The following is a 23,493-nucleotide window of genomic DNA, read 5'->3' on the forward strand; positions in this document are numbered from 1 at the left end:
TTCACATAATCCCTCCAGGCTTCCAGAGAACAGCAAGATGCTTAAGGCACATTGCTGGAAGTTACTGCTGGGTCCTGAGTTCCACTGAAACAGGACTGTAACAGTTGCTGCTATGCCAGGCCTGAATTCTCCCAAATCTGCCATTCCTGCAGGACATTCCCCTCCCATTGCTGCATCCCTCTGTTTGCAGACAGCACTGACCATGAACATCCAGCTCCAAGTGCACACAGGTTTTAAAGAGTCAAGCCAAGGGACAAGACTCCGGGGGGTATTTTCAGCCTGCCAAACTGCTCTGTTTCCCACTATCGCTTCTCTAATTAGGAACCTAATCAGATCCTACCTCCCCCTGCTTAAAATCACTCTCTCAGTCCCCACTCCTTAAACCCCATCTGATACTGCTCCCCAATCTTTGGAGCACACAGAAGAGTCTCACAAATCATTCCCTGTTAGACAAAACAGAGGCTTGCCAATTCCAATGTTTTTCCTGTTCACAGGGAGTTACCATGACCCAGGGAAAGCTTCTGAGTCTGTGTACATTTATCAATCTATGTTTTCAAGAACAGTAACAATACTCATCAAGTAAAGGTGAGGATAACTTTAAAAACAAGTACTTGGGGGAAACGTCTGGCAAACAAGGACAGTTCCACATATTCAAATGTTGCAAAAAACACATTATGCAACAAAAGTCCAGTGTAGATAGAGAGTCCTGCCATCAGGGCCAGAGCATGTCTGTCATCTGCAGGAGCTCTCCTGTCCAAATCAAGGAGATACTTACTGCTGGGGCAAAACCAAGTTCCAGGGGGAGGAATTGATATTTTGAATTCTGTGAAGGACAAGACACAATTTTTGCATGAGATACGAAGATACAACTTCCCCCACTCCCCCCAAAGGACAGCGGCCTCTGCAGAGGCAGCACTTGTCCCCTTAGCAACAATACTTGTTTACAATTGAGATTTCAGTTTGTTTGCCAGACTCAGCCCAGCACTGTGGCAATTGCACAGTCCCTGGCTGTGCAGGAGCTGTGTCTGCAGTGCCCTGGGAGCACCAGGTTTAGTTGCTCCCAGTGGGAATCGGGGCAATCATTCCTCAAAGTATCTTTGAGCTGTTGCTTTGCTGCTAAAGACAAAGTTTTTGGTGTCAGCATTAGACATTTCCCCATGGGGAGTTCTTCTCTCTCTCCCACAGATGGAATTTGATAGCTTCTTCCCCCTGCTGGTTTAAGGACCCCTTATTTCACCCCAGCTCTTACTTAGCTGGGCCAGACAGTGGACAGAGCACAAAGTAAAGGAACAATTTGGTTTAAGTCAGGGGCAGGATGGGGGGTGCAAGGGGATAATGGGGTTGCTGTGGAAGGGCACGTTTAGGGAGACAGAGCCAATGTGGCCAGAAAGCAGCTCTGCCTAACCTGGGCCACAGGAATGGAGGAAGGAAAGAACAGAGAGGATGCTTCAAAGGAAGAACACAGAGGATGATCTGTGCAGCAGATTCTCTCAGAAGCTGCTCTCAAGAAGCAGCTGTTCAGTACAACCACTCCTGTCCATGCAGTGGGACCCAGGAAGTGCTGCTACAGCCAGAGATTTCAGGAGCTGTCCCAGCTCTGGACTGGGTTCCAAAGCCCCACGCTCAGTACTCACAGTCCTGCAGACATGGTGTACGGGAGGGTCTCAGGGGGCCGCATCCGTGCGGGCAACGAGTTGTTCTGGTCACTGATGGTGCTGGAATTAAAGGACTTTGGTTACTTGTGGCAAATGTACTGGCTCACATTTATGCATTTCACTGCAGCAAGGCCCTAGATGTGCTCTGAACACTCAAAAGGTCTTTTAAAGAGTCTGACAGTTGGAACCAGGCAGTGCTGCTGTCAGCCCCTATGGAAGAGCTCACACAGAACTCGGAGGTGCCAGGGGCAGGATTATTGCTGAACCATAAATGAACCTGTTAAATAAACCTTCAAACACCTTGGACAGCTCTGGTGGTGCCACAGCCAGCCAGAGCAGCCCCCTCCTGTTCACAGCTGGGCACTAAGCTCCTCACTCCCCCTGCTCCAAACTCTGACCACACTTTGGAAAGGGCATGAGGGAAGGATTCTGCTGACACAGCGCCCAACTCCAGCACATCTGCCAGGCCCCAGGGGACAGGAGCTCACAAGGGATCTCCCAAGGAATCAAAAAGACCACAAGGAGGTGTGACCACCTTTCTCCCTGTACATTGCCCAGATATCCATCAGTCCCTGAACACAGGCCATGGACAGGAAGAACAGCCTGCCACAGGCACACAGGAGCAGTATCTGTGCTCCTGAGGATTTCCTTCTCTAGTCCAGGCCATGTGAGGAAGGAGGCTGCACTGAACCAGCAGCATCTCTCCTCCCAGGGCTGTACAGCAGCAAAGGCATCTCCTCCAGCCATCGAGGTGAGGCTGGGAGATGGCTGCAATATCTGTTTAAACAAACACTGATGTAAAGAAGCACACTTGCATTCCCTACCTGTTTATGGCAGAGTTGATTACACCCCAGACAAAAGTAGACTCAGATCCCTCCAGCAACTCTGTGAAAGCAAGCAGATGTTGTGACTCAGAACTAAGAAACCCCAGAAACCACCATCTGATCAGTGGCTTAAATGGCTTCCCACTGCCAAAGGGCAGGGTTAGATGGGATACTGGGAAGGAATCGTTCCCTGTGAGTGTGAGATGGCCCTGGCACAGGGTGCCCAGAGAAGCTGTGGCTGCCCCTGAAGTGTCCAAGGATGGAAGGGACTTGGAGCAGCCTGGGATAGTGGAAGGTGTCCCTGCTCATGGAATGAGATGAACTTCAAGGTACCATCCAAGTCAAACCATCCCAGGATTCTGTGATTCTATGATCAGGAATATCTCTGTCATATTTTTACATGTTCAAGAGGGAGGAAAAGTTGACCTATGAGGAAATGTGTAATCACGGAAGAACACGTTTCCATTGCTATCACTGCACATAAGGTACAAAAGCTCTTATGGCAGGAAGGGATGCTTGACATTTTGGATTGCTCTCTATACCAAGCCAAGCCTCCTGGGTGGAGAGATCCATGTTCATATAAATGAGAATAAGCAAAGTGTCCTACAGGCACCCCTGGCCTCACACTGTCCCCAGACGAGCTGAAGGACATGGCCAGGAAGAAGGCAGCAGACAGGGAAGCTCCTCACCTGTTTCCCAATCTTCAGCACATGGAGGTGCCTGCCATGTACTCCCATTATTCAGCTGCTCCTGAGGGGGCTCACAGGACCAGCTCGCTTCAGGAAGACAGAAAATGCAGTGACCAGCAGTCCTTAAATCCATTAAACACTTTGGCTCAAGCTGTAAAACATCACTGGGCTTTAGAACAAGTCCCACCCAACACAAACAGGTTGAGGGCAGCTGAAATCCAGCAACTTCAAATTTGCCTTTTTCAATGAAAAAAAGAAGATTCTGCTCCCTGGAACTTTGAGCAGGAATGCTGGAGTGAAGAGGAAACCTGCTGACATGGATACAGGAATCACTGCCTGTGCACCTCTACAGAAGACAGAAACTGTGTACCCTGTGGTGTGCAAGAGTTAAAGGAAGATCAGCTTTACAAGAAGGGCAGCCCGTCCTTGTAGCCATTAATGCATCCCACTCCTTCCTGCATGGTTTTGGGTAAAACCTTTCTATTCAACAAGCCTGGTAACAAAAAGCATGCAAGGCCTACCCAGAGCATCTGTCACATTCTCAAGAAACTGCCTAATAAAGCCAAGCAAATAAGATCAAGTTTCTCCCAAGCTGCTGTGTCACACAAAATACAGACAATCATTTGCCTCCCACTTTTGGGTTACTCCACAAGGAGACCTCAGTCCCCAGGGTGCACAGGGGGTCTCTTACCCACATCTTGCTCCACAAAGGCTTTGTCGTTGCACTTCATGATGTGGTCACTGAGGTCATCCTGAGGAACCAGGTGACGAGCATTGAAGGGACACGTGGCCAATTTCTTTGCAATTTCAGGATTGCTCTGGAGAAAACAAAAATTTTGTGCCACATCTCTCAAGTTCACTTACCTCTTGTTGATACATAGGGGAAAAAAAGACTGGGATATTTGTGGTGTTGCTTTAAAAAATACAATAATAAACAAGAAATTGCAATGTATTACTTGCTCACACTGTTCACCCAGCACACTCCTGTCAAAATATGTAGAGGTTCAACACGGAACATTTCAGCCCTCTCTGAATGTTTGGTACTTGCCACTTAGCTCTGCCCCCACTTTCATTAGCTAAATAATTAGCTTAATTAGTATTTTTAAGGCTCTAGTTCTACCAAAATGAAATTATTATACTGATACCAGGACATGCTGCCTACAACTGCAACTTAAGTGGAAGGCACAAGAATGCTGGACCGTTTCAAAAACACACTGGAAATTTTTAAAATTGTTCAAAAGTCTCAGAAAATAAAAAAAAAATCTCAGAAGGTTTAAAGAAATCAAATCATGAGGACAACACAGGAGAAGAGAGGAAGGAATGTGTAGTATGAAATGATTTGTAATTTTGAAATTCTGGATTAAAGATGGAGAGTGGAATAAACCTCTCCCAAACATGCTGAGCCCAGGATGTGCAGTTTCTGCCAGATGCCCATGAAACAGCTGTTGGCAAAACCAAACTGCAGTGAAACTTTCACTGCAGTGAAAGAATAACCTGCAACTTCACAGCACTTGTGCTCTTAGGGGCCCAGAGGGGTGCATGGAACTCCAAGAGTCCTCTCTTCAGCTCAAAGTGGAAAAATTAATATGGCCTCCCTGTGAGGTGCTGGAAGAAACCATAGTCTCCTCCCTGAACTAACCATGAACGATCTCTTGTCTCCTTCCAACAGAGCCTGAGTGTGAATGGGTGAATTCCTGTGTGACTGGAGCTATTACTAAACAAATCCTGAAGTTATAGGAAATAGAAGTTAAACAGGACTACTTGTCAGGAAATGCAGGAACAGAGGGTATGTTTGCATGCACAGAATCACTCAGTCACTGCCTGTCCAGCTCTGTTAGGTTTTGTTCTTTTCTGACCCAGAGATGGGGCAACTATAAGGCATTTAAAAAAACTTTGGTTCCATTTTCAGGCCTTCTGTCAAGCCCTAAAAACTCTGTACAAATCCATTTCCCACAGCTCACCTCCTTACACTTCACCAGGTGATAGGGAAAGCGTCGTGCTCTGATCAGATGGTGTTTGACCAACGGGCACTGGATTAACCTCTCTGGATCCAGCACATCTGATGGAACATGAGAACAGGGAAGAGAGCTGCTTAGGAAGACAAGAATCACTCACACAGTGCACTGGGGAAAACCCCCACACCACCACATCAGGGCTGTGGCCTGAGGGAGCTAAACCAGTTGCTCTCAGTTTGAAACCATTCATTAAGGCAGGCACCTGCTTTGCATAACCAAATTTATTAAACTTGAAGTTCTCATAACTGGGACATTAGTTAAAACAGAGGAGAGTCAGCATCACTGAGTGTAATAACTCTTTTGGTTACCTTCTTATTAGGGAGGCAACCACCCTTACTCCAAGGGAAAGTCAGCAGCACTTTCCAGCTCTCCTGGAGGATCAGTGGGATCATGTCACACCCACCAGCACCTTCAGCAGCCGAACCAAATCTTTTTTCCATCAACAGCTTGTTTTGCTGGAAGCAGAATGTAAGGGAGCTGAATTACATTCTGGAGGTAGCAGTGTGCCTAACATGGTACATGAGACTCTGAATGAAGCTTTTAATCATGTAATTACTTAAGAGCTGAGGTGTTACTAAAGCAGCAAAAACACCGAGGAACAAACATACTGAACATGAAGCAGTGTCAATCTATGCATACATAATTGTAAATATATTTAAATATAAATATTAATAAATATGCATATTCTCGGTGAAGAGAGGCACCCAGGAGGAGACACAAGGCCCTACTACTGCCTGTGGGGTGCATACCAGGGAGGCTGGGCTGCTCCCATCCTTTCTGCCCTGCCACTCTTGTTGCCCAGGCTTTCAGCACATTTACGATTTGATTATGCAGGAGCTAACCCAGCTCTAGGCACTGGTTGCTGCTGCCTTTGCCCTCCTCTCTCACACGAGGCTCCATCAGGCCCCAGGCTGGCAGGTGTTAAATGCTGTTCCAGAAGTCCCAACGATTCATGCTGAGAGCCACTTGGAAAGAGAGGGGACAGACAGGATCCTCACTTCCATCTGAACTGTACAGTGCTGCTGCCTCGGAGCACTTCTCACCTCATCAGCCCCCTTGGAGCACTAGAGCAGCTGAAAACCCACCTGGCTTTGCATTGGCTCAGCTGCCCCAGGAAGAGCAGTCACAAGTAGTTTTGCCACCGAAAATGCTGCGAAAAATAAAACACTCTAACTCTGTAATTTCAGTATTAGAAAGCAGCATTCTCTATTTTGGCACCAGCTTTGTGGGGGATGCTCTTCCAAACATCTCTCTTCTGAGGAGGGTTTCTTCTCCTTGAATGCATTCCAACTACGGGCTCTAGCCAAGATGCACCCTTTATCAGACACACAGTCTTTATTCTCACGGCTAAGATACACACTTGTGCACGTTAATCACTGATATATATAAATACAGGATTAAGCACTGTCTGTTTAAGGAATTCACAAGATTAAACACTATTTGTTAAAAGATTTTTTCCAATAGTTTCTCTCTCTGAACTGGCTCCACACAAGACCAAGTACATTGCCAGTGAAGGAAAAGGGGACAGAGACAAGCACCAGAGGAAGAGCAGAGCCCCCAGCACTGCATGTCCAGCACCAAACTCCAGCAGCACAGGAGCGCCTCGGGCAGCCGAGCAGCTGCAATTTATATGCGGCAGAAACCACCAAAGGCACCACAACAATGCCGCGTGCAGGGAGATCCTTGTACCCGTCCCTGTCCACGCTGCATGGAAGTGGATCCAAAAACCGCCCGCAGAGGCTGAGCCGAGAGACACGGGTGGAAGCCACACTCGAACCAAAGTCGCTTTGAGAGGAATGATGGATTTGTCTTTACAAACAAGCTGTGGGTCTATTCGCACTGAGAGATAAAAGAAACAATGGGAAGGATTCCACTGATTGATGAAGGGAAAAAGATACTGGCCTTTACAAACAACCTGGAGGTGTGATGATAAATGAAACTGGATATTGAAAGACGAAAGAAGCAATGGGGGAAAACCATGAATTCTATTAGAATTGCAATTTAAAAGGGAGGGTTATACATTAGAGGGAATCTCAGGTATCAGGCGTCCCGGGAAGTCTGTGCCTCTCAAATACCTCATCCCATGGGGAAAGAGAGAGGGGAATGCAGATGAGAAATTAGGATAAAAAGGGAGGCTTCATTCTCCAAAAATCTGAAAGAGCCCAGGGGAACGCCCCATGGCCTCTCCCTTTCTTCGAATAAAGTACAAGGACTCCTCTGTCTCCTTTCTGGACACAAACCTCTGTTGTTTGAGAGCTTTGTTCAGTCAAATCCCGCCGGCCGGACCTCACCCGCACCAGCTACACCTGTCTGGGAACCTGGGCTGGAATCACCGAGAGAGGGCCCGAGGGGACCCGGCCGGCTCGGGCACTGGGCACCGGGACGGACCCAGCCCGAGAGGCGACAGAACTGGCCCGGGGTGGGGTCCAGGCCCAGCCTGAGGGGAGTGACAAAGCCGGCCCGAGAGGGAACGCCAGTGGTGCGGCTGTGCTCCCGGTCCTGCCCGCAGCACACGAGCGCTTTCCCCGTCCCTCCCAAGCCTGCCTCAAACCTCACCCAAGTCCTCCTCGAGCTCCATGGCGGGGTCGGACGGGTCCCCTCCGGGATGGGATGTGGGGTCGGTGTGGATGTGGGTCCGGGTCCGCCTCCGCTTCTGGTCCGATCCGGGGCGGGGTGTGCGGTCCGTGCGGGTCCGAGGCCGCCTCCGCCTCGGGGCTGCCTGTGGGGTCGCTGTGGTCTCGGCTGTGGTCTCGGCTGTGGGCTCGGCTGTGGGGTGGCCGTGGGGTCGCTGTGGGGCGGCCGTGGGGTCGCTGTGGGGTGGCCGTGGGGTCGCTGTGGGGCCGGGCCGGTCCCGCCCTTTCCGCCCAGCCGCGGTTACCGCGGTAACGCCGCGCGCGCGGCGCTATCGCGGGCGGCCGGGTCGGGCCCGGCTCGGGACCCTGGAGCCGCCCTGAGGTGGTGGGGAATATTCAACCGAAATAAACCCGTTTAGATAGAATGAGCCAGGCTTAGACTCGTTCTGATGTTTTTGGCTGGGACTGCTGCGGCCTTAGGCGCTGGCTATGAACTGACCCTGGACAGTGAATCAGAATTGTCGAGGTTGGAAGAGACCTTTGATATCATCGAGGGCGTCCAGTCCAGCTGTCCTCCCACTGTGACCCCTAAACCCCTGAACCTCATCCCCCAGCACCAGATCCTGACACCTCCTGAGCACCCCAGGGGTGGGGACTCCTCCACTCCCTGGGCAGCCCCTGCAAGGCCTGAGCACCCTGATCTAATCTGAACCTCCCCTGTCCCAGCTCGAGGCCATTCCCCGACCTCTCACTGCAGGCACAGCACAAGAGACCGACCCCTCCTCACTGCAGCCTTTCAGGGAGCTGCAGAGTGACCCCTGCGTCCTGATCCCCCTGAGCCTCCTCTCCTGGCTAAACAAACTTGTGTCCCTCAACCCTTCCTCATAAATGTTACAGATGGGTGGTGTGGTGATTGGTTCTTGCAAATGAGGACTGGATATTATATGTGTTAAAAGAAGCTTTGTTAGGGTTTGAAGTTCTTTCGGTGTGTGACTCTTGTTGTAGGTTGGTTTTGGACCCCTTTTTGTCCACCCTTTTCTCAGGAAAATTAATGCAAAAACACCAGAGGTTTATGTCCAGAAAGGAGACAGAGGAGTCCTTTTATTTATTTGAATTAAGGGAGAGGCCATGGGGCATCGTCCTGAGATCTCTTAGATTTTTGGAGAATGAAGCCTCCCTTTTTATCCTAATTTCCCATCTGCATTTCCTGCTCTCTTTCCCTATGACCTGAGGTACTTGAGAGGCACAGACTTCCTGGGACGCCTGATACCTGAGATTCCCTCTAATGTATAACCCTCCCTTTTAATTTGTAATTCTAATAGAATTCATGGTTTTTCCCCATTGCTTCTTTCGTCTTTCAATATCCAATTTCATTTATCATCACACCTCCAGGCTGTTTGTAAAGGCCAATATCTTTTTCCATTCATCAATCAGTGGAATCCTTCCCATTGTTTCTTTTATCTCTCAGTGCTAGTCTTACCTACCAGCAGATCCACAGCTTGTTTGTAAAGACAAATCCATCATTCTTCTCCCTTCAGTCCTCTCTGCTCCCCTCTGTATTGTGGCCACCAGACAGCCCTGGTGGCCAGTGCTGTCACAGATGTGGCTAGGGTGTGTACAGGTGCCCCTTGCATGGGGCAGCTGGGGATGGGGAAACTGGGGACTCCCTGGGGAACTTGGTGTTACAACAGCTCACCTCCAACCAGGCTGCAAGAACCACCACCAGGAACCTCACCTCCAGCCAGGACCACAAAGAGGAGTCAACTGCCAGACTTGGGGAGGGGCCAGGGATATAGAAGGACAATGTTTGGATATGTATGTTTATGAATATGTATTTGGCTGATGCAACACCAGGGGTATAAAGGCAGAGCTGCCATTTTGTGGGTGAGCCTCTGGTGGTCAGCCACGCTCTTAGTGCTGTCCCTTTTGCTTTGGGGTCCCAGAAATTGTTATAAATGACTCAGACCTCCAGCCACACAATCAGTCTATAACATAAGACAATTAATTTTGGCTGGAATTCTATTCCCACAGTAATTTTGCAGTAGCTAGCACAGTGCTGTGTTTTGACTTTAGTATGGGAAGAACACTGATAATGTTGCCCACAAAAATTTCATTCATTACCCTGTGTATAACAAATGAATAATTACACACTCGAGGGAGACATCAATTATTTCTGTCAGAGTTGCACAAGCCTGGGTGCTTGGTGGAATTCTACAAACCAAGCATGCCAAATATTAAAACTTTTTACTATTTATGCATTTTAGCAAACAAAGGAATTAGTGTTAATTTGCTACATGTAACATAGATCTTTAATTAATTAGTATTCTATCTTCTATTGGTTAATGATTCTCTTATTTTTCATGGTAATTAGTCCACATACTCAGTCTTTAGTTTATTCTAGGTCAGGGGGTTTCTTGGATCGGTGGTCTGTGTGTTGGTGGCCATGGTCTGCCCCTGATGGAATTATCTTTCACCACTCGAGCTGATTTCAGCACAATTGCTGAGTTGGCTTTGTTAGTTTCTTCCTTATCTTGGGAGTTCTGCCAGATGTCCTTGAAGGCCATAAATTCTATATTCCTTATGCCCACTCTAGTGGTTTGTCCTTCTTCACAAGCTTTGTTAATCTCTCCCTACCTCTGAGATCAGTGAAGCATGTCCACCTCTGAACATTAACAAGGCAATTTTAGGAACAAGTTGTCTTTCTAACACCTGTATGTGACTCACAGTTTGCTGGCTGCTCTCTATTTCACAGATTAAATCTCTCTTCTTGTCAATTAGTCTTGAAAGATCACACATCAAAGAAAATAATTTATTAAGAAAATTTTACATACTCCACATTTTGCAGCAGTAACACACTTTGGTGCTCAGTCATGTTTATCCTGTGTCTGGGGCTGTTTTAGTCCCCTGGGGCACCAGAAGCCAGATCAAGAGATCAGGAATCTGCAGCCTCAGCAGAGGCTGCAACTCTGTCAGCTCAGAATGTCTCTCTGCACTGACTTGGAGAAAACTTAGCAAGGTACTAGAAGACCCCAGACCAAAACTTGAACCAAGAGATGTGGGGGGCAGGTACTCAAGTTGCAGGGATATATTGCCTGGGGATTTCTTTGCAGCAGCTTGAGCTCACCTGCTGTGCACTGCTCTATTAAATTATTTGCTTTTATAAATCTGATGCCTGGGACTCTGCTTTGGGAAACCAAAGCTTGGGCCCATCATTCTGCCTCTGCTTCACAGAATCACAGTATCATCAAGGTTGGAAAATCCTTCTGAAATCATCAGGTCCAACTATTCCCCCAGCAGTGCCAAGACCACCTATGTCCCCAAGTACCACATCTGCATGTTCCTTGAACACTTCTAAGGATAATGACTCCAGCACTGCCAGTTCCAATGTCTTAGCGCCCTTTCAGTGAAGAATTTTCTCCCAGTAGCCAACCTAAACCCCTCCTGGCACAACTTGAGGCTGTTTACACTCACTTTGTCCCTTGTTCCCTTGGAGCAAAGCCTGAACCTCAGGTGGCTGTACCGTCCTATCAGGGAGTTGTGGAGAGTGAGAAGGTCCCTCTAAGCCTCCTGTTCTACAGTCTGAGTCCCCCCAGCTCCCTCAGCTTCTTCTCATCAGACTTGTGCTCTAGTTGTTTCTTCTCCTCCCTGGGCAATCCACACTCACAGTCCCTCTCTCCTCGAGGCAATCACCCTCTTTTGGAGCTGACTTCAAATGCGGAATCTCATATGAGCAAAAGGCACTGACTTTCAAACCCCTGATTTCCTTTAGGGAAAGAAGATACACTAGAAGTCTTCCCACTGTTGTAGTTAGGAGTTTCAGGTCAAGGTTTTTCTGGCAGTAGCCAGAAATTTGCCTAATTTAATTCCAGCAGGTGAGTAAAGGCTTACCAGTGCTCTCTGGTAGCATAAACAGTAGAATCATCTTAAGGTACAAGCGATAGTGTGTTTATAGAATCATAACTGTACATGAGGATAGCAGTTTAGGCTTCTCTTGAGTGGAAATATGAACAAAAGACATTTTCAAGCACAGAGAATCTTGCCTCTTCCAGTCTTGTCTGCAAAAATATGTCAAAAAATTTCCAGAAGCCTGAGATAGACAAAATCTGTCAAAGGATTGTGTCTCCCTGCACACATGACCTGCAGTGGTTTTTTGCTCATTTGCAAAGGCTGAAAAGGATTCAGTACACTGTTCATCCTTCCTCCTGGGGATAATGAAGGCTCTCCATATACCCTATGGACCCCTAACCTTCCAGAGAAACACTCTTCCTCCTGACAGTGTGTGTCTGCAGTGTCCACAGAGGCAGAGACCCTGCACGGAGACTTACCAATTATTGTGTGAACAATCACTGCACAAACATCCCTGAAATACCCTCCCAGAACCATCCCTGGTAAACACTGCTCTGCTTGGACATCTTGGGATCATGCCTGCCTGTAGGGGAAAGGATAACACAGAGGCATGGGCTGGGATGCAACAGAAATTTAATGTGTCAGAAGAGATAAACAGGTCAATCCAAAAGAGGAGACCAGTGCAGGAAGCACCAGGGTCAGCTTAGAATGTCCATCACATGGCTGTGGCAGAGATCCCAGCAGATGTCCCTCTGCTGGATCCAGAGAGGGAGCAGGGCCAGCAGGTTCTCCCCAGGATGGCTGTGTGGGGTTCACTGCCCAGGGGAGCACAAGGCAACAGGGACACAGGAGGAAAAGGAGACAGGGGCAGAGGGCAGAGGCAGGGATGGGCTGTGCTTGCCAAGAGCCCAGGTTGGCCCCATCCTTCTGCAGGAGCTGCTGGGGTTGCTCAGCCCCTGGGGAAGCAAAGAGCTGATGCTGTGTCCCCAGGGCAGTTCCATCCTGGGAGTCCCTGGCTTCCTTCCCCAGGGCCGTGGCCAGCAGCTTTAGCAGGGGAGGCACCTCGTGCCACAGAGACCACTGCCCAAGCCTGAGAGACCAAAGCCCCCAGAGCTGATGGGCACTCCCTGAGAGCTGAGGATGCTGCCAACAGCAGCAGAGGTGGAGGATCCCACCACGGTGTTCTGAGGGAAGGAGCTGAGGATGGGGCCAGGCAGGGTCACCACCACGGGAGAGGGCTCGATGATGACGGTGGAGTCCTGGCACTGCCTGACACAGGGCTCATTGCAGCTGTTGGCCAGCGGGGTGGGGCCACAGGGCTGGCAGGGCCGGCACGGGGTGTAGCAGGACATGTCTTGGGGCTGGAGATGCACCTGAGAGAGAGAGAAGAGGGAAGGGGGAAGGAGAGCACAAGGAGTGGGTGAGGATCAGCCTGTCGCTCCACAGTGAGAGACCAAAGCTATGAACTGCAGACAAGCCTTGGGGGCTGTATAGAGATCCACAGGCTTCTCCTTTCCTCAGAAGAGCCCTGCCAGGAGCTACCCAAGGAAGGTCCCTGTCTGGTCCATATCTCTGGAACCACCTCAGACAAGCCCCAGCCTTTTCCCATGTTACACCTTCTGCCCCCTTCCTATTTCCATGGCAAGAATCCATATGAAACAGAAAAAGCATGTATAGACTGAGAAATCCCATGGGAAGAGGAGAAGGATGAGAAAAAGCTTCAGACTCACCTTGTTCTCAAGGAGATGGAGGTGAGAGGAGTGAATGAGAGAGTGAGGAGAAGGGCCCATTTTTATACTCCTCCTGCAATGCCCCAGGCCCAGAGTCACTGCGCAAGGACAGTAATTGTCCTACAGACTCACCTCATAGCAAAACATTCTACCCAATGGCACAGATTGTGGTTTGGTTTCCACCTCTGTTGCCATTTCATTTCCTCATTTCTGACATTCCCACTAAGTCATGGAGGCTTCTATCATGTAGTGTGATGAGAAGTGCAAACATTTCATGTGCAGGAACACATTAGTATGGGCAGGAATCAAGCCCATGTTGACCCATGTGGAATTCTGTACTTCCTTCCTACCTGAGGGATGTGCTTACTCTTGGGACAGTGCCTTCTCTTCACCCCATGATGCACTTTGGCATGCCCTTTGCACCCTGACCTGGAGGACACACAAAGACCTGTCACACATTGTCAATTCTGAGAACACCCTGAGCTGTGGCAGTGCTGCCAAGCAGGTCAGGCTGACAGCCATGGCCTTTGGGCTGCCCGGAGCTGTGGGTCTGGGCACAGCCCAGTGCTTGAACATGGTTTTCCAGGGTTATGGATGGAGCTGCCCTTGCTGGAAGGGAATTCAGCCCCGCCTGGGACAAAGCCTGTAGACATCACACACTCCTGGCTTGGCCTCACACCAAAATTAGAGTGTGACTCGCCATGGCTCAGGTGTCTCACTTTGGAAATTTGCCTACTGAAGGCATTTCCTTGCCCTCCTGGGTCGCGTCCCAGCTGCCTCTGTGTCTGCAAGGCAGGGAAGTGCAGCACTCCTTGGTGTGGTTTGAAAGCTGGTTTTGCATCTAGGGCCTTTCTGAGCACACCTCCTCCCTGAGCACTGCATGTTGGATTTTGTACAGCTTTTCTCTATCAACTTTCCAGATATCCAGACAAGTCTGACTGGCCTGTTATTCCCTGACTCCTCTTTCATGCCTCTCTTGAAGACAAGACACTCACTGGCTATCTTCCAGTTCTCAGATGCATTCCATGGTCACTGTGACTTTTAAAGGGAGCTGAGAAAGGCTTCGTACTGACACCAGTGAACACATAACATCAATTCACACATACTCATTTCAGATCAGTGTGTTTGAATATTCCCCCATCAGATTCTATTCTGCTTGGGGAAGTCTTTTCTGTTCTAGTTGTCCCAAGGAGTACCAGGAACATCAGTTCTTGACAGCAATTCCTAATGGTAAAGACCAAGCACAGGAACCTTTGAGGACGTCCACCTTTCCTGTACCCCCTGCCCTCATGGAAGCTGCCTTGTTGAATACCGGGGCTGCCTGTGTCCAAGGCTCCCTTTACTGACCACCTCTCTGGGGAAGACCTTCTTATTGCCCCTTCATGTGCTTTGCCTGATTCAGCTCCAAGTGGGCTTTGGCTTTCCTAATGCCTGGCAAACAGCCTCTCCAGAACAAAGAGCAACAAGAGGAAGAGAGATGAAACACTGGCACAGCCTGGTTACCTGGGCATGCCACAGCTCATGGCCCTTGCAGAGAGCAGAGAGAGAGGGAAAAGAGACAAGCAAGTGAAATGTCCATAAAAAGCAGATTATTTGGATGCCTTCTGACATGTGCAGTGCAAGACAGGGTTCCTTCCTGCAAGGGGTATTGCAAAGAAGTGCTTTACACTGCCCTAAGCCAACACTCCCTGCCTTCATCCAGCACTTGGGTCATGGGCCCTCAGTGACATGGCTCTGCCAGGAATATCCTTTGGCTTCTGATCACAGAACATGAAAGGATCCTGCAATGCAGGGCAGGAATGTCAGAAATGAAAAAATGAAATGGCAGCGTAGTGGAAAGAAAATGTGAATCGCTGCCACTATGTGGGATATTGTCCTTTGAAGATGAGTCTGTTGAAAAATTACTGCCCTTGTGCAGGACTGTGGGCCTGGGGCAATGCAAGAGCTCTATAAAAGCAGGCTCTTCTCCTTACTCTCACATTCCCCCTGCTCACTTGCATCTCCTTGGACAAGGTGAGTTTGAGCCCCTTCTCCATTTTCTCCTTCTCCTCTGGGATTTCTCAGCACACACCTGTGACTTTGTCCCATGTGAGATCTTGCAGATGCTTTTTGTGAGAGGAGGAAAGGATTGGGAGATGTATGACATCTGGGTCTTGGCAGAAGTATTGCCCCAATTCCGGGCAGGCTGGGGCTTGAGCTCTTTATGTGGTTTGTGTGAGAAGAGCCCAAGTGCCTCCACAAACAGATGCCAGCTCTCATTCCCAGCTCATGCCTTGGCTCCTCATAGTGGGGTCACAGTTGGATACTCACCTGCTCCTTGTGATTTATTTCCCCCTTCCCTCTCTCTCAGGTGCATCTCCAGCCCCAAGACATGTCCTGCTACACCCCGTGCCGGCCCTGCCAGCCCTGTGGCCCCACCCCGCTGGCCAACAGCTGCAATGAGCCCTGTGTCAGGCAGTGCCAGGACTCCACCGTCATCATCGAGCCCTCTCCCGTGGTGGTGACCCTGCCTGGCCCCATCCTCAGCTCCTTCCCTCAGAACACCGTGGTGGGATCCTCCACCTCCGCTGCTGTTGGCAGCATCCTCAGCTCTCAGGGAGTGCCCATCAGCTCTGGGGGCTTTGGCCTCTCAGGCTTGGGCAGTGGTCTCTGTGGCACGAGGTGCTTCCCCTGCTAAAGTTGCTCCTTGCACTGTGGCCTCCACCTGGATCCCCCTCTTTTCCCTCTTATGACTCATTAAATTCTGCTGCATCCCAGCCCATGTTGTGTTTTTGTGTCATCCTTTGCCCTGCAGACACTGTCCCAGGGCAGAGATGTTGCCCCAGGGGTGTTTCTGGGAGGGGGTAGTTTGGGATGGTTTTGCACTGGCTGTCATCACAGGCTGGCACTGGGTGTGCTCAATGTGCTCTGAGTGACCCTCTGGGTTCTGAGTTTCTCTGCCTCTTTGGATCAGGATAGTACTTCCCTACATTGTCCAGGAACAAACATCCACTCTGCACTTCTTTTTCCTTACTCATCTCAACACTGTGGCACAAGTTCTCAGCAGTGAGAGGCACTGGATTCCCATCAGACTCCAGCAGATCCCATGGATCTGAAAGGTTTCTGAAAGGGAGGGACAGAGTGCATGGGGCTGCCTTCTCACAGAGCCATGTTATCATGGCATCATAGAATGGGTTTTGCTGGAAGAGATTGCTAAAGATAATTTAGTCCAGCCATCCTGCCAAGGACAGTATCTCAGCACCAGCTGGCCTATTCCAGTTTAAAACTCCTGCCCCTTGTCCAGTCACTTCATATATTGTCTCTTTCCAATTTCCTTACACCACCCCTTGATGTACTGAAAGGCTGCAATATGGTCCCCCAGATCCTGCTCTTCTCCTGACTGAAAAACCTCAGCTGCTTCAGCTGCTCTTCAGAGCAGGGGTGATGCATCCAGTTGTGCAGGTGTGACTGTTTTTGCAGCTCTTCTCTGCAGCGCAAGCTCTCTTGCCATTCACTCCATAGTCCCTATTGATTTCTAAGATTGCCCCAAAGCAGCATCAGGACCTTGTCCTTGGCTTTGTTGGAGTTCCTGAGTTCCACATGGGACCATTCCTCAATTCTGTCAAGATCCCTGTGGATTTAAACTCTCCCATATAGCAGAGCTATTGCTCCCCTCAGCTTCATCTCATTGCTGAGAGTCACAAATCATTAAGTTTGGGAAAGACCTCCAAGATCATCACCGTAACAAAATATCCCTATGGCCACTAAGGCACATCACAAAGTGCTGTGAGGGTGCGCCCAATGCCATGGTCCATGTCACTGATTCTCTCAGACACGCAGGGCTGTCACCAGGCTGTCACCTGGGCTGTGAGCAGGAGTGGAACCTGAAGATGGGTGGGGGCCACGATGCTGCTCTGCTCAGCACTCGCCTGCTGCCATCCCCATGTTGGGCACAGGCTGTAATGCAAGAGCCAGCAGGACCAAGTGGAATGAGTTCAGTGCAGGGTGGCCGGGATGGTGAGGAGGTCAGAGCACTTAATTTGGGGCCAAGGATTTCTGAGTATGGAGACAAGAATGGTTTGGTCAGAGACAGAAAATCATTCTTGGAGTAGATAGGGCGAGGTTTGGTTCATTCTGTCCACCTGCAGACTGGAAGACACTGAAGTTTTAAGGGATAATGAGTCAAAACATTGACCCATTTGTGGAGACCCGGGTGATTTGGTGAACTGGGGGAGGTGAGCTCTGGATGTGTAATGGCCAACTTCTAATCTAGTAAGAGAGAGGGTGAATGATGGGCTTTGGATGAGACAGGAGGTGGATGCTGATGCCTCTTGTCACTCGAAGCTGCCCTCCCTTGCACAGACCGTGGGGTTGTGTGACTCGCTCTCTTCCCCCAGGGGAAGCACCAGGACATTAATGTGTGCCCTGACAGTCTTCATCTCTGCTGATGGGCCATATTGGCCAAAACCAAAGCATCTGTGCTGGGTGTCATGGGAGGCTGTGTTGTTTTGGAAGGTGCAAAGGGCTCCTGAAGTGTCCCATGATCCACAAAGTTACATAATCCAGTGTGAAGGAGGAACCTGGCCATCCCCACTTGAAACTGAGTGAATATAAGCCAAGTAGATTTTATGGTCCACGGATTTTCCCAGGGATTTCCCCCTATCACTTCTTTGAGAGTTTCCCCACAGCCTGGCAGGTCCAGCCTGCAAGCACGTTGACCAAGACTGCACAGCAGCCAAGTCTCATGACAGGGGCTATAGCTGGAGATATCTTCACAATCTTGCCCTTTATCTCTCTTCCTTTCTTTTGCCTTGTGCATGACCCTGGTTGATGTGGTTGTATTTTCATCTTGCAATGCTTTCATGTTGTTGTATTGATTTAGAGAATAATAACCAAAATGGCCACAAATGTGTTTTCCTGTGCAAACACAATGTTCTACAATAAACCCTCCGTGTGTACTTATAAACAACAAACAGTGTTGGTTCTCTCTAATCAACCTCAAGGGATGTATTAACAAGAACCTGGCTTACCTCTCACCTTCTGCAGTGGCTCATAGCACAGACACATGGAGGAGGAGAGAAAGCAGCAATACCATAATAAAGCATATTCAAGTCTCCCATCTTAACAGGCACTCAAACAACTTCTAAATTTGTCACACAGAACCATCCCTTAGCAACACCACTGTCCCTGGGAATCTTGGGAGACCGACAACAGGGAAAGGATGACACAGAGACGTGGGCTGGGATGCAACAGAAATTTAATGAGTCAAAAGATGAGAACAAAGTCACTCTGGAGGAGTGGAGGCCTCAGTGCAGGAAGCACCAGGGTCAGCTTAGAATGTCCATCACATGGCTGTGGCAGAGATCCCAGGAGATGTCCCTCTGCCGGATCCAGAGAGGGAGCAGGGCCAGCAGGTTCTCCCCAGGATGTCTGTGTGGGGTTCACTGCCCAGGGGAGCACAAGGAAACAGGGACACAGGAGGGAAAGGAGACAGGGGCAGAGGGCAGAGGCAGGGATGGGCTGTGTTTGCCAAGAGCCCAGGCTGGCCCCATCCTTCTGCAGGAGCTGCTGGGGTTGCTCAGCCCCTGGGGAAGCAAAGAGCTGATGCTGCGTCCCCAGGGCAGTTCCATCCTGGGAGTCCCTGGCTTCCTTCCCCAGGGCCGTGGCCAGCAGCTTTAGCAGGGGAAGCACCTCGTGCCACAGAGACCACTGCCCAAGCCTGAGAGACCAAAGCCCCCAGAGCTGATGGGCACTCCCTGAGAGCTGAGGATGCTGCCAACAGCAGCGGAGGTGGAGGATCCCACCACAGTGTTCTGAGGGAAGGAGCTGAGGATGGGGCCAGGCAGGGTCACCACCACGGGAGAGGGTTCGATGATGACGGTGGAGTCCTGGCACTGCCTGACACAGGGCTCATTGCAGCTGTTGGCCAGCGGGGTGGGGCCACAGGGCTGGCAGGGCTGGCACGGGGTGTAGCAGGACATGTCTTGGGGCTGGAGATGCACCTGAGAGAGAGAGAGAAGAGGGAAGGGGGAAGGAGAGCACAAGGAGTGGGTGAGGATCAGCCTGTCACCCCACCACGAGGATGACCCTGCTCCTTTCAGCACAAAAGGCTCCCAAAATCATGACAAGGTCCATAGCGATCTCCACCTCACCAATAGCTCAGGAGACACTGAAGCCAAGCCTCAGTGTCATTCTCTGCCACAACTTCTGCCTCCTTCCCTCACCCAGGGTAAGGAGCCTCAGTGCCCAGCTGAAGACAAGTAATGTCCTTAGAAATCCATTTGGAGGAAGATGAGGAGAAGAAATTATCCAAATTCACCTTTTTCCCAAGGAGCTGGAGATGTGAAGAGTGCATGCAAGAGTGAGGAGAAGGAGCCACTTTTATACTGCTCTTGCACCGCCCCAGGCCCACAGTAACTGCACAGGGCAACAATTTTTCTACAGACTCATCTCCAAACTAAATATCCTCCCTATTGCCGTGGGGTGTGTTTTGGTTTCCTTTAATGCTGTCATTTAATTTCCTCGTTTCTGACATCCCCACTAGGTCATGCAGATGCCTTTCATGTTAAGGGATGACAAGCCAAATTATTTTTCTTGCAGGAACACATGAGTAATGGTTGGACTCAATGATCTTGGAGGTCTTTGACAATCCCTGTGATTCTGTGATTAAATAATTTTCTTTTCATTGGCAGGAATCAAGCCTCACACAAAGCCCTGTGCCACTGGGCTCCTCCTCAACATCTGGGGGAGGTGTTGGCTACATGGACTGTTCCCTGTTCCTCCCTCTCTCCTCACCCACTGTACCCTTTGGCTGCACAATGTGGATGTGACCTGGATGACACACAAGCACAGACCACTTTTCCAATACATGCCATCAGTGCTGAGAACACATAGGACATGTGAGTGAGCTGCTGAGCATCCCTTTTCCCAAGGCCAGGATGAAGCTGGAGGGGGATTCATCCCTGCCTTGGACTGACCTGCAGACATCACGCACTCCTGGCTTGGCCTCACACCAAAAGGCTGACACACATGGCCAATCCAAAATTAGAGTGTGACTCCCCACAGGTAGGGAGAGTCTCTCCCTGGAAATTTGCCTACTGTAGGCATTCCCTTGCTCTCTGGGACGCTCCCCAGCTGCCTCCATGTCTGCAGGGCAGGGAAGTGCATCAGTCCTTGGTGTATTTTGAGAGCTTGGTTTTGTACCCAGGGCGATTCAGAGCATATTCCCTCCCTGAGCATCCCCAGGGGCATGGCACTGCAGTTTCCCCAGAGCTCTCACATGTTGGGGAAATGGAGGAAGTTTCCTTCCCTCTCCAATGGTGCTGGGTTGTTCTCTAGGCTGAGCAGGCATTTGGAGCATCAGAAAGGAACGGGTTTAAGTCACAATGCCTGCAGAAGCCGTAGAGCTTTGAACTCCAGGATGTGTCCAAAGCAGTAGGGAGGTGTTTGCTGAAACCTCTTCTTTCAGATCCTGACCCTCCAGGAGAGCTCCCCTCCACAGCCAGGTGCCTTTGACCAAGAAGATGAGTCCTAGTGTTCATTCTCTCTCTCCATAAACATCTCCCCGTTTGCCTGTGTTTTGCCTTGACATTCCGTGCTCCTTTTAACCACGAGGTGCCCCTAAGATGCTGCCAGCTTTTCTGATCTCTTTTGCTCTTCACAGGTTCCTGTGAAGACACATCTGACCTGCTAGATGCCTGAGTGGGTGAAGAGTTGGCATGTTCTAAGTCCAGGGTCTGTGCGTTGCTACTCGTATCCTCCCTGATCATCTCTTTCTCTATCCTTAGATGCATTCCCTGACCGCTTGCACCTCCCAAAGAGAGCTCTGACGTACTTTCTCTAACACCAGCAGTCATGTGTGTCCATCACAAGGTCACATACTTCCATTGGTCCAGTCTGATTAAATGTTCCCACAGCTGATCCTCCTCTTCTGCTGTGGGGAAGCTTTCCCTTATCCAGATTTCTGAGGACTATCAGGAGGTTGATCCTGTGACACAAAAGCTTGCCAGTGAAAACCAAGACCCAGAAGCCTTGGAAAATCTTCCCCTTCCCTGTAACCCCTGCCCCCAGTGAAGCTGCCCCAGTCAGCCTTGGCTCAAGCCTCCCTTTTGCTCTTGCCCTCTGTGCAAGGTCTTGTTTCCCACCACAAGCTTTCCTGATTCAGCTCCAGGTGGGCTTTGGCTTTCCAACCCCAACCCTGGAATCCTCAGGCAGCCTGGCAAACCATCTGCATCACCAAAGGCCATCAAGAGGAAGGGAGGTGAAAGCGTTTCCCTGCAGAAGCAGTGTCCAGTGGGTGTTGGAGTGAGGTGAGAGGGAGGAGAGAGCAGCAGGCAGGACGTGCTGCAAGGAGAGGAGCCTTTGGGTGCTCTGCTGCTCTGGGCAGGCCAGGGCAGAGCTGGGGTGTCCCTGCAGAGGCAGCGGCCAACAATGGCAAGGCCCTGCCCCGAGCCAACATCCCCTGCCTGCACGGGACCCTCCGGCACGGGGGCACATCCTGCGCCTGCACGGACACGCTCGGAGCCCGGGGAGCTTCAGGCCTGGCATGGCACACGTGAAAGGAGCTGCAACACACACCAAGCATGCCAGAAATGAGGAAATGGAATGGCAGTCTTGATGGAAATCAAACCACAGCGTGTGGCGTTAGGGAGGATATTTTGCTTTGGAGGTGAATGTGCTGGAAAATGACTGTCCTTGTGCAGTGCCTGTGGGCCTGGGGCAGTGCAGCAGCAGTATAAAAGGGGGACCTGCTCCTTGCTGTCATTAACTCCTCTCACCTCCATCTCCTTGCAACCAAGGTGAGTCTGAAGGCCTCTCTTTTCTTCCTCTTTTGTGTTTTCTGATCACATTCTCTGCTTTAATCCCATGTGGTTTCTTGAGAACAGCTTGTTACAGTAGAGGGAAGGGGCAGAAGTTACGCATGGAGAAAGGCTGGGTTTTGTCTGACATGTCTCCTGAATTCTGGCCTAGGTGTAGAAGTCCCTGGCTAGGTCACTCTGGAGGTGATTCTTGGGGGCTTGAGCAAACAGTGAGGCTGTTGGGCCTCTCGAAGCAGCCTCCTGCTGTCTTCTCCTTCTCTTTGCTTTTCTCCAGCATGGTGGGACAACAGATTGCTCTGAAATAGCCCTTTCTCAACTCTGCTTCCCCCTTCCCCCTTCCCTCTCTCTCAGGTGCATCTCCAGCCCCAAGACATGTCCTGCTACACCCCGTGCCAGCCCTGCCAGCCCTGCGGCCCCACCCCGCTGGCCAACAGCTGCAATGAGCCCTGTGTCAGGCAGTGCCAGGACTCCACCGTCATCATCGAGCCCTCTCCCGTGGTGGTGACCCTGCCTGGCCCCATCCTCAGCTCCTTCCCTCAGAACACCGTGGTGGGATCCTCCACCTCTGCTGCTGTTGGCAGCATCCTCAGCTCTCAGGGAGTGCCCATCAGCTCTGGGGGCTTTGGTCTCTCAGGCTTGGGCAGTGGTCTCTGTGGCACGAGATGCCTCCCCTGCTAAAGCTGCTGGCCACGGCCCTGGGGAAGGAAGCCAGGGACTCCCAGGATGGAACTGCCCTGGGGACACAGCATCAGCTCTTTGCTTCCCCAGGGGCTGAGCAACCCCAGCAGCTCCTGCAGAAGGATGGGGCCAACCTGGGCTCTTGGCAAACACAGCCCATCCCTGCCTCTGCCCTCTGCCCCTGTCTCCTTTCCCTCCTGTGTCCCTGTTTCCTTGTGCTCCCCTGGGCAGTGAACCCCACACAGCCATCCTGGGGAGAACCTGCTGCCTCCCCCCTGTGTGGACATCTGCTTGGAAAACATACCTTGAAAAACAACAGACTGTTGTTTGCCCCTTGTGCTCTCTGCAGTGGCATCTCAGCTTGGATTGACCTAATTTTCCTGTTTTGACTCATTAAAGTTCTTTTGCATGGCAGCCCATGTTTTCATCTCATTTATTCCCCTGCAGATCCTCTCCCAACCTGCCCAGAAAGAGAGGTATTGCTCAGGGCTGGTTGTGGGAGGGGATTATGGGGCATGTTTTTTTCACAGGGTGTTAACACTAGCTCAATTTAAATATTCTTAGTCATGTCATAGGTAACTCAGTTTTCTAATTTTCCCTACTGACGCAGGGCTGGACAGCATGGCTCAATTCTCTTCTATGATCATAATAATGAGAAAGATGATTTTTTTAAAGCATGCTGTTC

The 23,493-nt window shown here is 50.4% G+C and overlaps 3 protein-coding genes and 1 pseudogene across 3 annotated transcripts; 2 read left to right on the forward strand and 2 right to left on the reverse strand.

The window, feature by feature from the left end:
• Positions 1–771: 771 nt before the first annotated feature.
• Positions 772–7,761, reverse strand: LOC134053384 (gametocyte-specific factor 1-like). The gene is made up of 7 exons (XM_062508385.1): positions 7,740–7,761; positions 5,130–5,227; positions 3,860–3,986; positions 3,169–3,255; positions 2,480–2,540; positions 1,635–1,715; positions 772–823 (listed from the first exon to the last, which is right to left on the reverse strand). Exons 1-7 carry the CDS (start codon positions 7,759–7,761, stop codon positions 772–774), a joined length of 528 nt encoding a protein of 175 aa, XP_062364369.1.
• Positions 7,762–12,648: 4,887 nt separating this feature from the next.
• On the reverse strand, positions 12,649–15,705 carry LOC134053396 (feather keratin 1-like). Its single transcript, XM_062508413.1, has 3 exons — positions 15,681–15,705; positions 13,333–13,370; positions 12,649–12,975 (listed from the first exon to the last, which is right to left on the reverse strand). The coding sequence occupies exons 1-3, from the start codon at positions 15,703–15,705 to the stop codon at positions 12,649–12,651; spliced, it is 390 nt and encodes a 129-aa protein (XP_062364397.1).
• LOC134053395 (feather keratin 1-like) lies at positions 15,269–16,009 on the forward strand (annotated as a pseudogene).
• A 3,281-nt stretch (positions 16,010–19,290) lies between these two features.
• LOC134053398 (feather keratin 1-like) lies at positions 19,291–22,808 on the forward strand. The gene is made up of 3 exons (XM_062508414.1): positions 19,291–19,315; positions 22,072–22,109; positions 22,482–22,808. Exons 1-3 carry the CDS (start codon positions 19,291–19,293, stop codon positions 22,806–22,808), a joined length of 390 nt encoding a protein of 129 aa, XP_062364398.1.
• The last annotated feature ends 685 nt before the right edge of the window (positions 22,809–23,493 follow it).

Source organism: Cinclus cinclus, chromosome 24 (genome assembly GCF_963662255.1).
Source record: "Cinclus cinclus chromosome 24, bCinCin1.1, whole genome shotgun sequence".
Classification (NCBI taxonomy): Eukaryota; Metazoa; Chordata; class Aves; order Passeriformes; family Cinclidae; genus Cinclus; species Cinclus cinclus.

Bases quoted from the DNA above. Each gene is read 5' to 3' on its own strand.
- LOC134053396 (XM_062508413.1), bottom strand. From the start codon at position 15,705: ATGTCTTGGGGCTGGAGATGCACCT. The intron at 13,371-15,680 runs GAGAGAGAGGGA...CTCCTCACTCTC, and splicing joins TTGGGGCTGGAGATGCACCT to TCATTCACTCCTCTCACCTC. The intron at 12,976-13,332 runs GTGAGTCTGAAG...TCTCTCTCTCAG, and splicing joins TCCATCTCCTTGAGAACAAG to GTGCATCTCCAGCCCCAAGA.
- LOC134053384 (XM_062508385.1), bottom strand. From the start codon at position 7,761: ATGGAGCTCGAGGAGGACTTGG. The intron at 3,987-5,129 runs GTGAGCTGTGGG...TGTTTTCTCCAG, and splicing joins ACCTGGTGAAGTGTAAGGAG to AGCAATCCTGAAATTGCAAA. The intron at 1,716-2,479 runs GTAGGGAATGCA...CTTTAATTCCAG, and splicing joins ATCAACTCTGCCATAAACAG to CACCATCAGTGACCAGAACA.
- LOC134053398 (XM_062508414.1), top strand. From the start codon at position 19,291: ATGTCTTGGGGCTGGAGATGCACCT. The intron at 19,316-22,071 runs GAGAGAGAGAGA...TGCTCCTTGCTG, and splicing joins TTGGGGCTGGAGATGCACCT to TCATTAACTCCTCTCACCTC. The intron at 22,110-22,481 runs GTGAGTCTGAAG...CCTCTCTCTCAG, and splicing joins TCCATCTCCTTGCAACCAAG to GTGCATCTCCAGCCCCAAGA.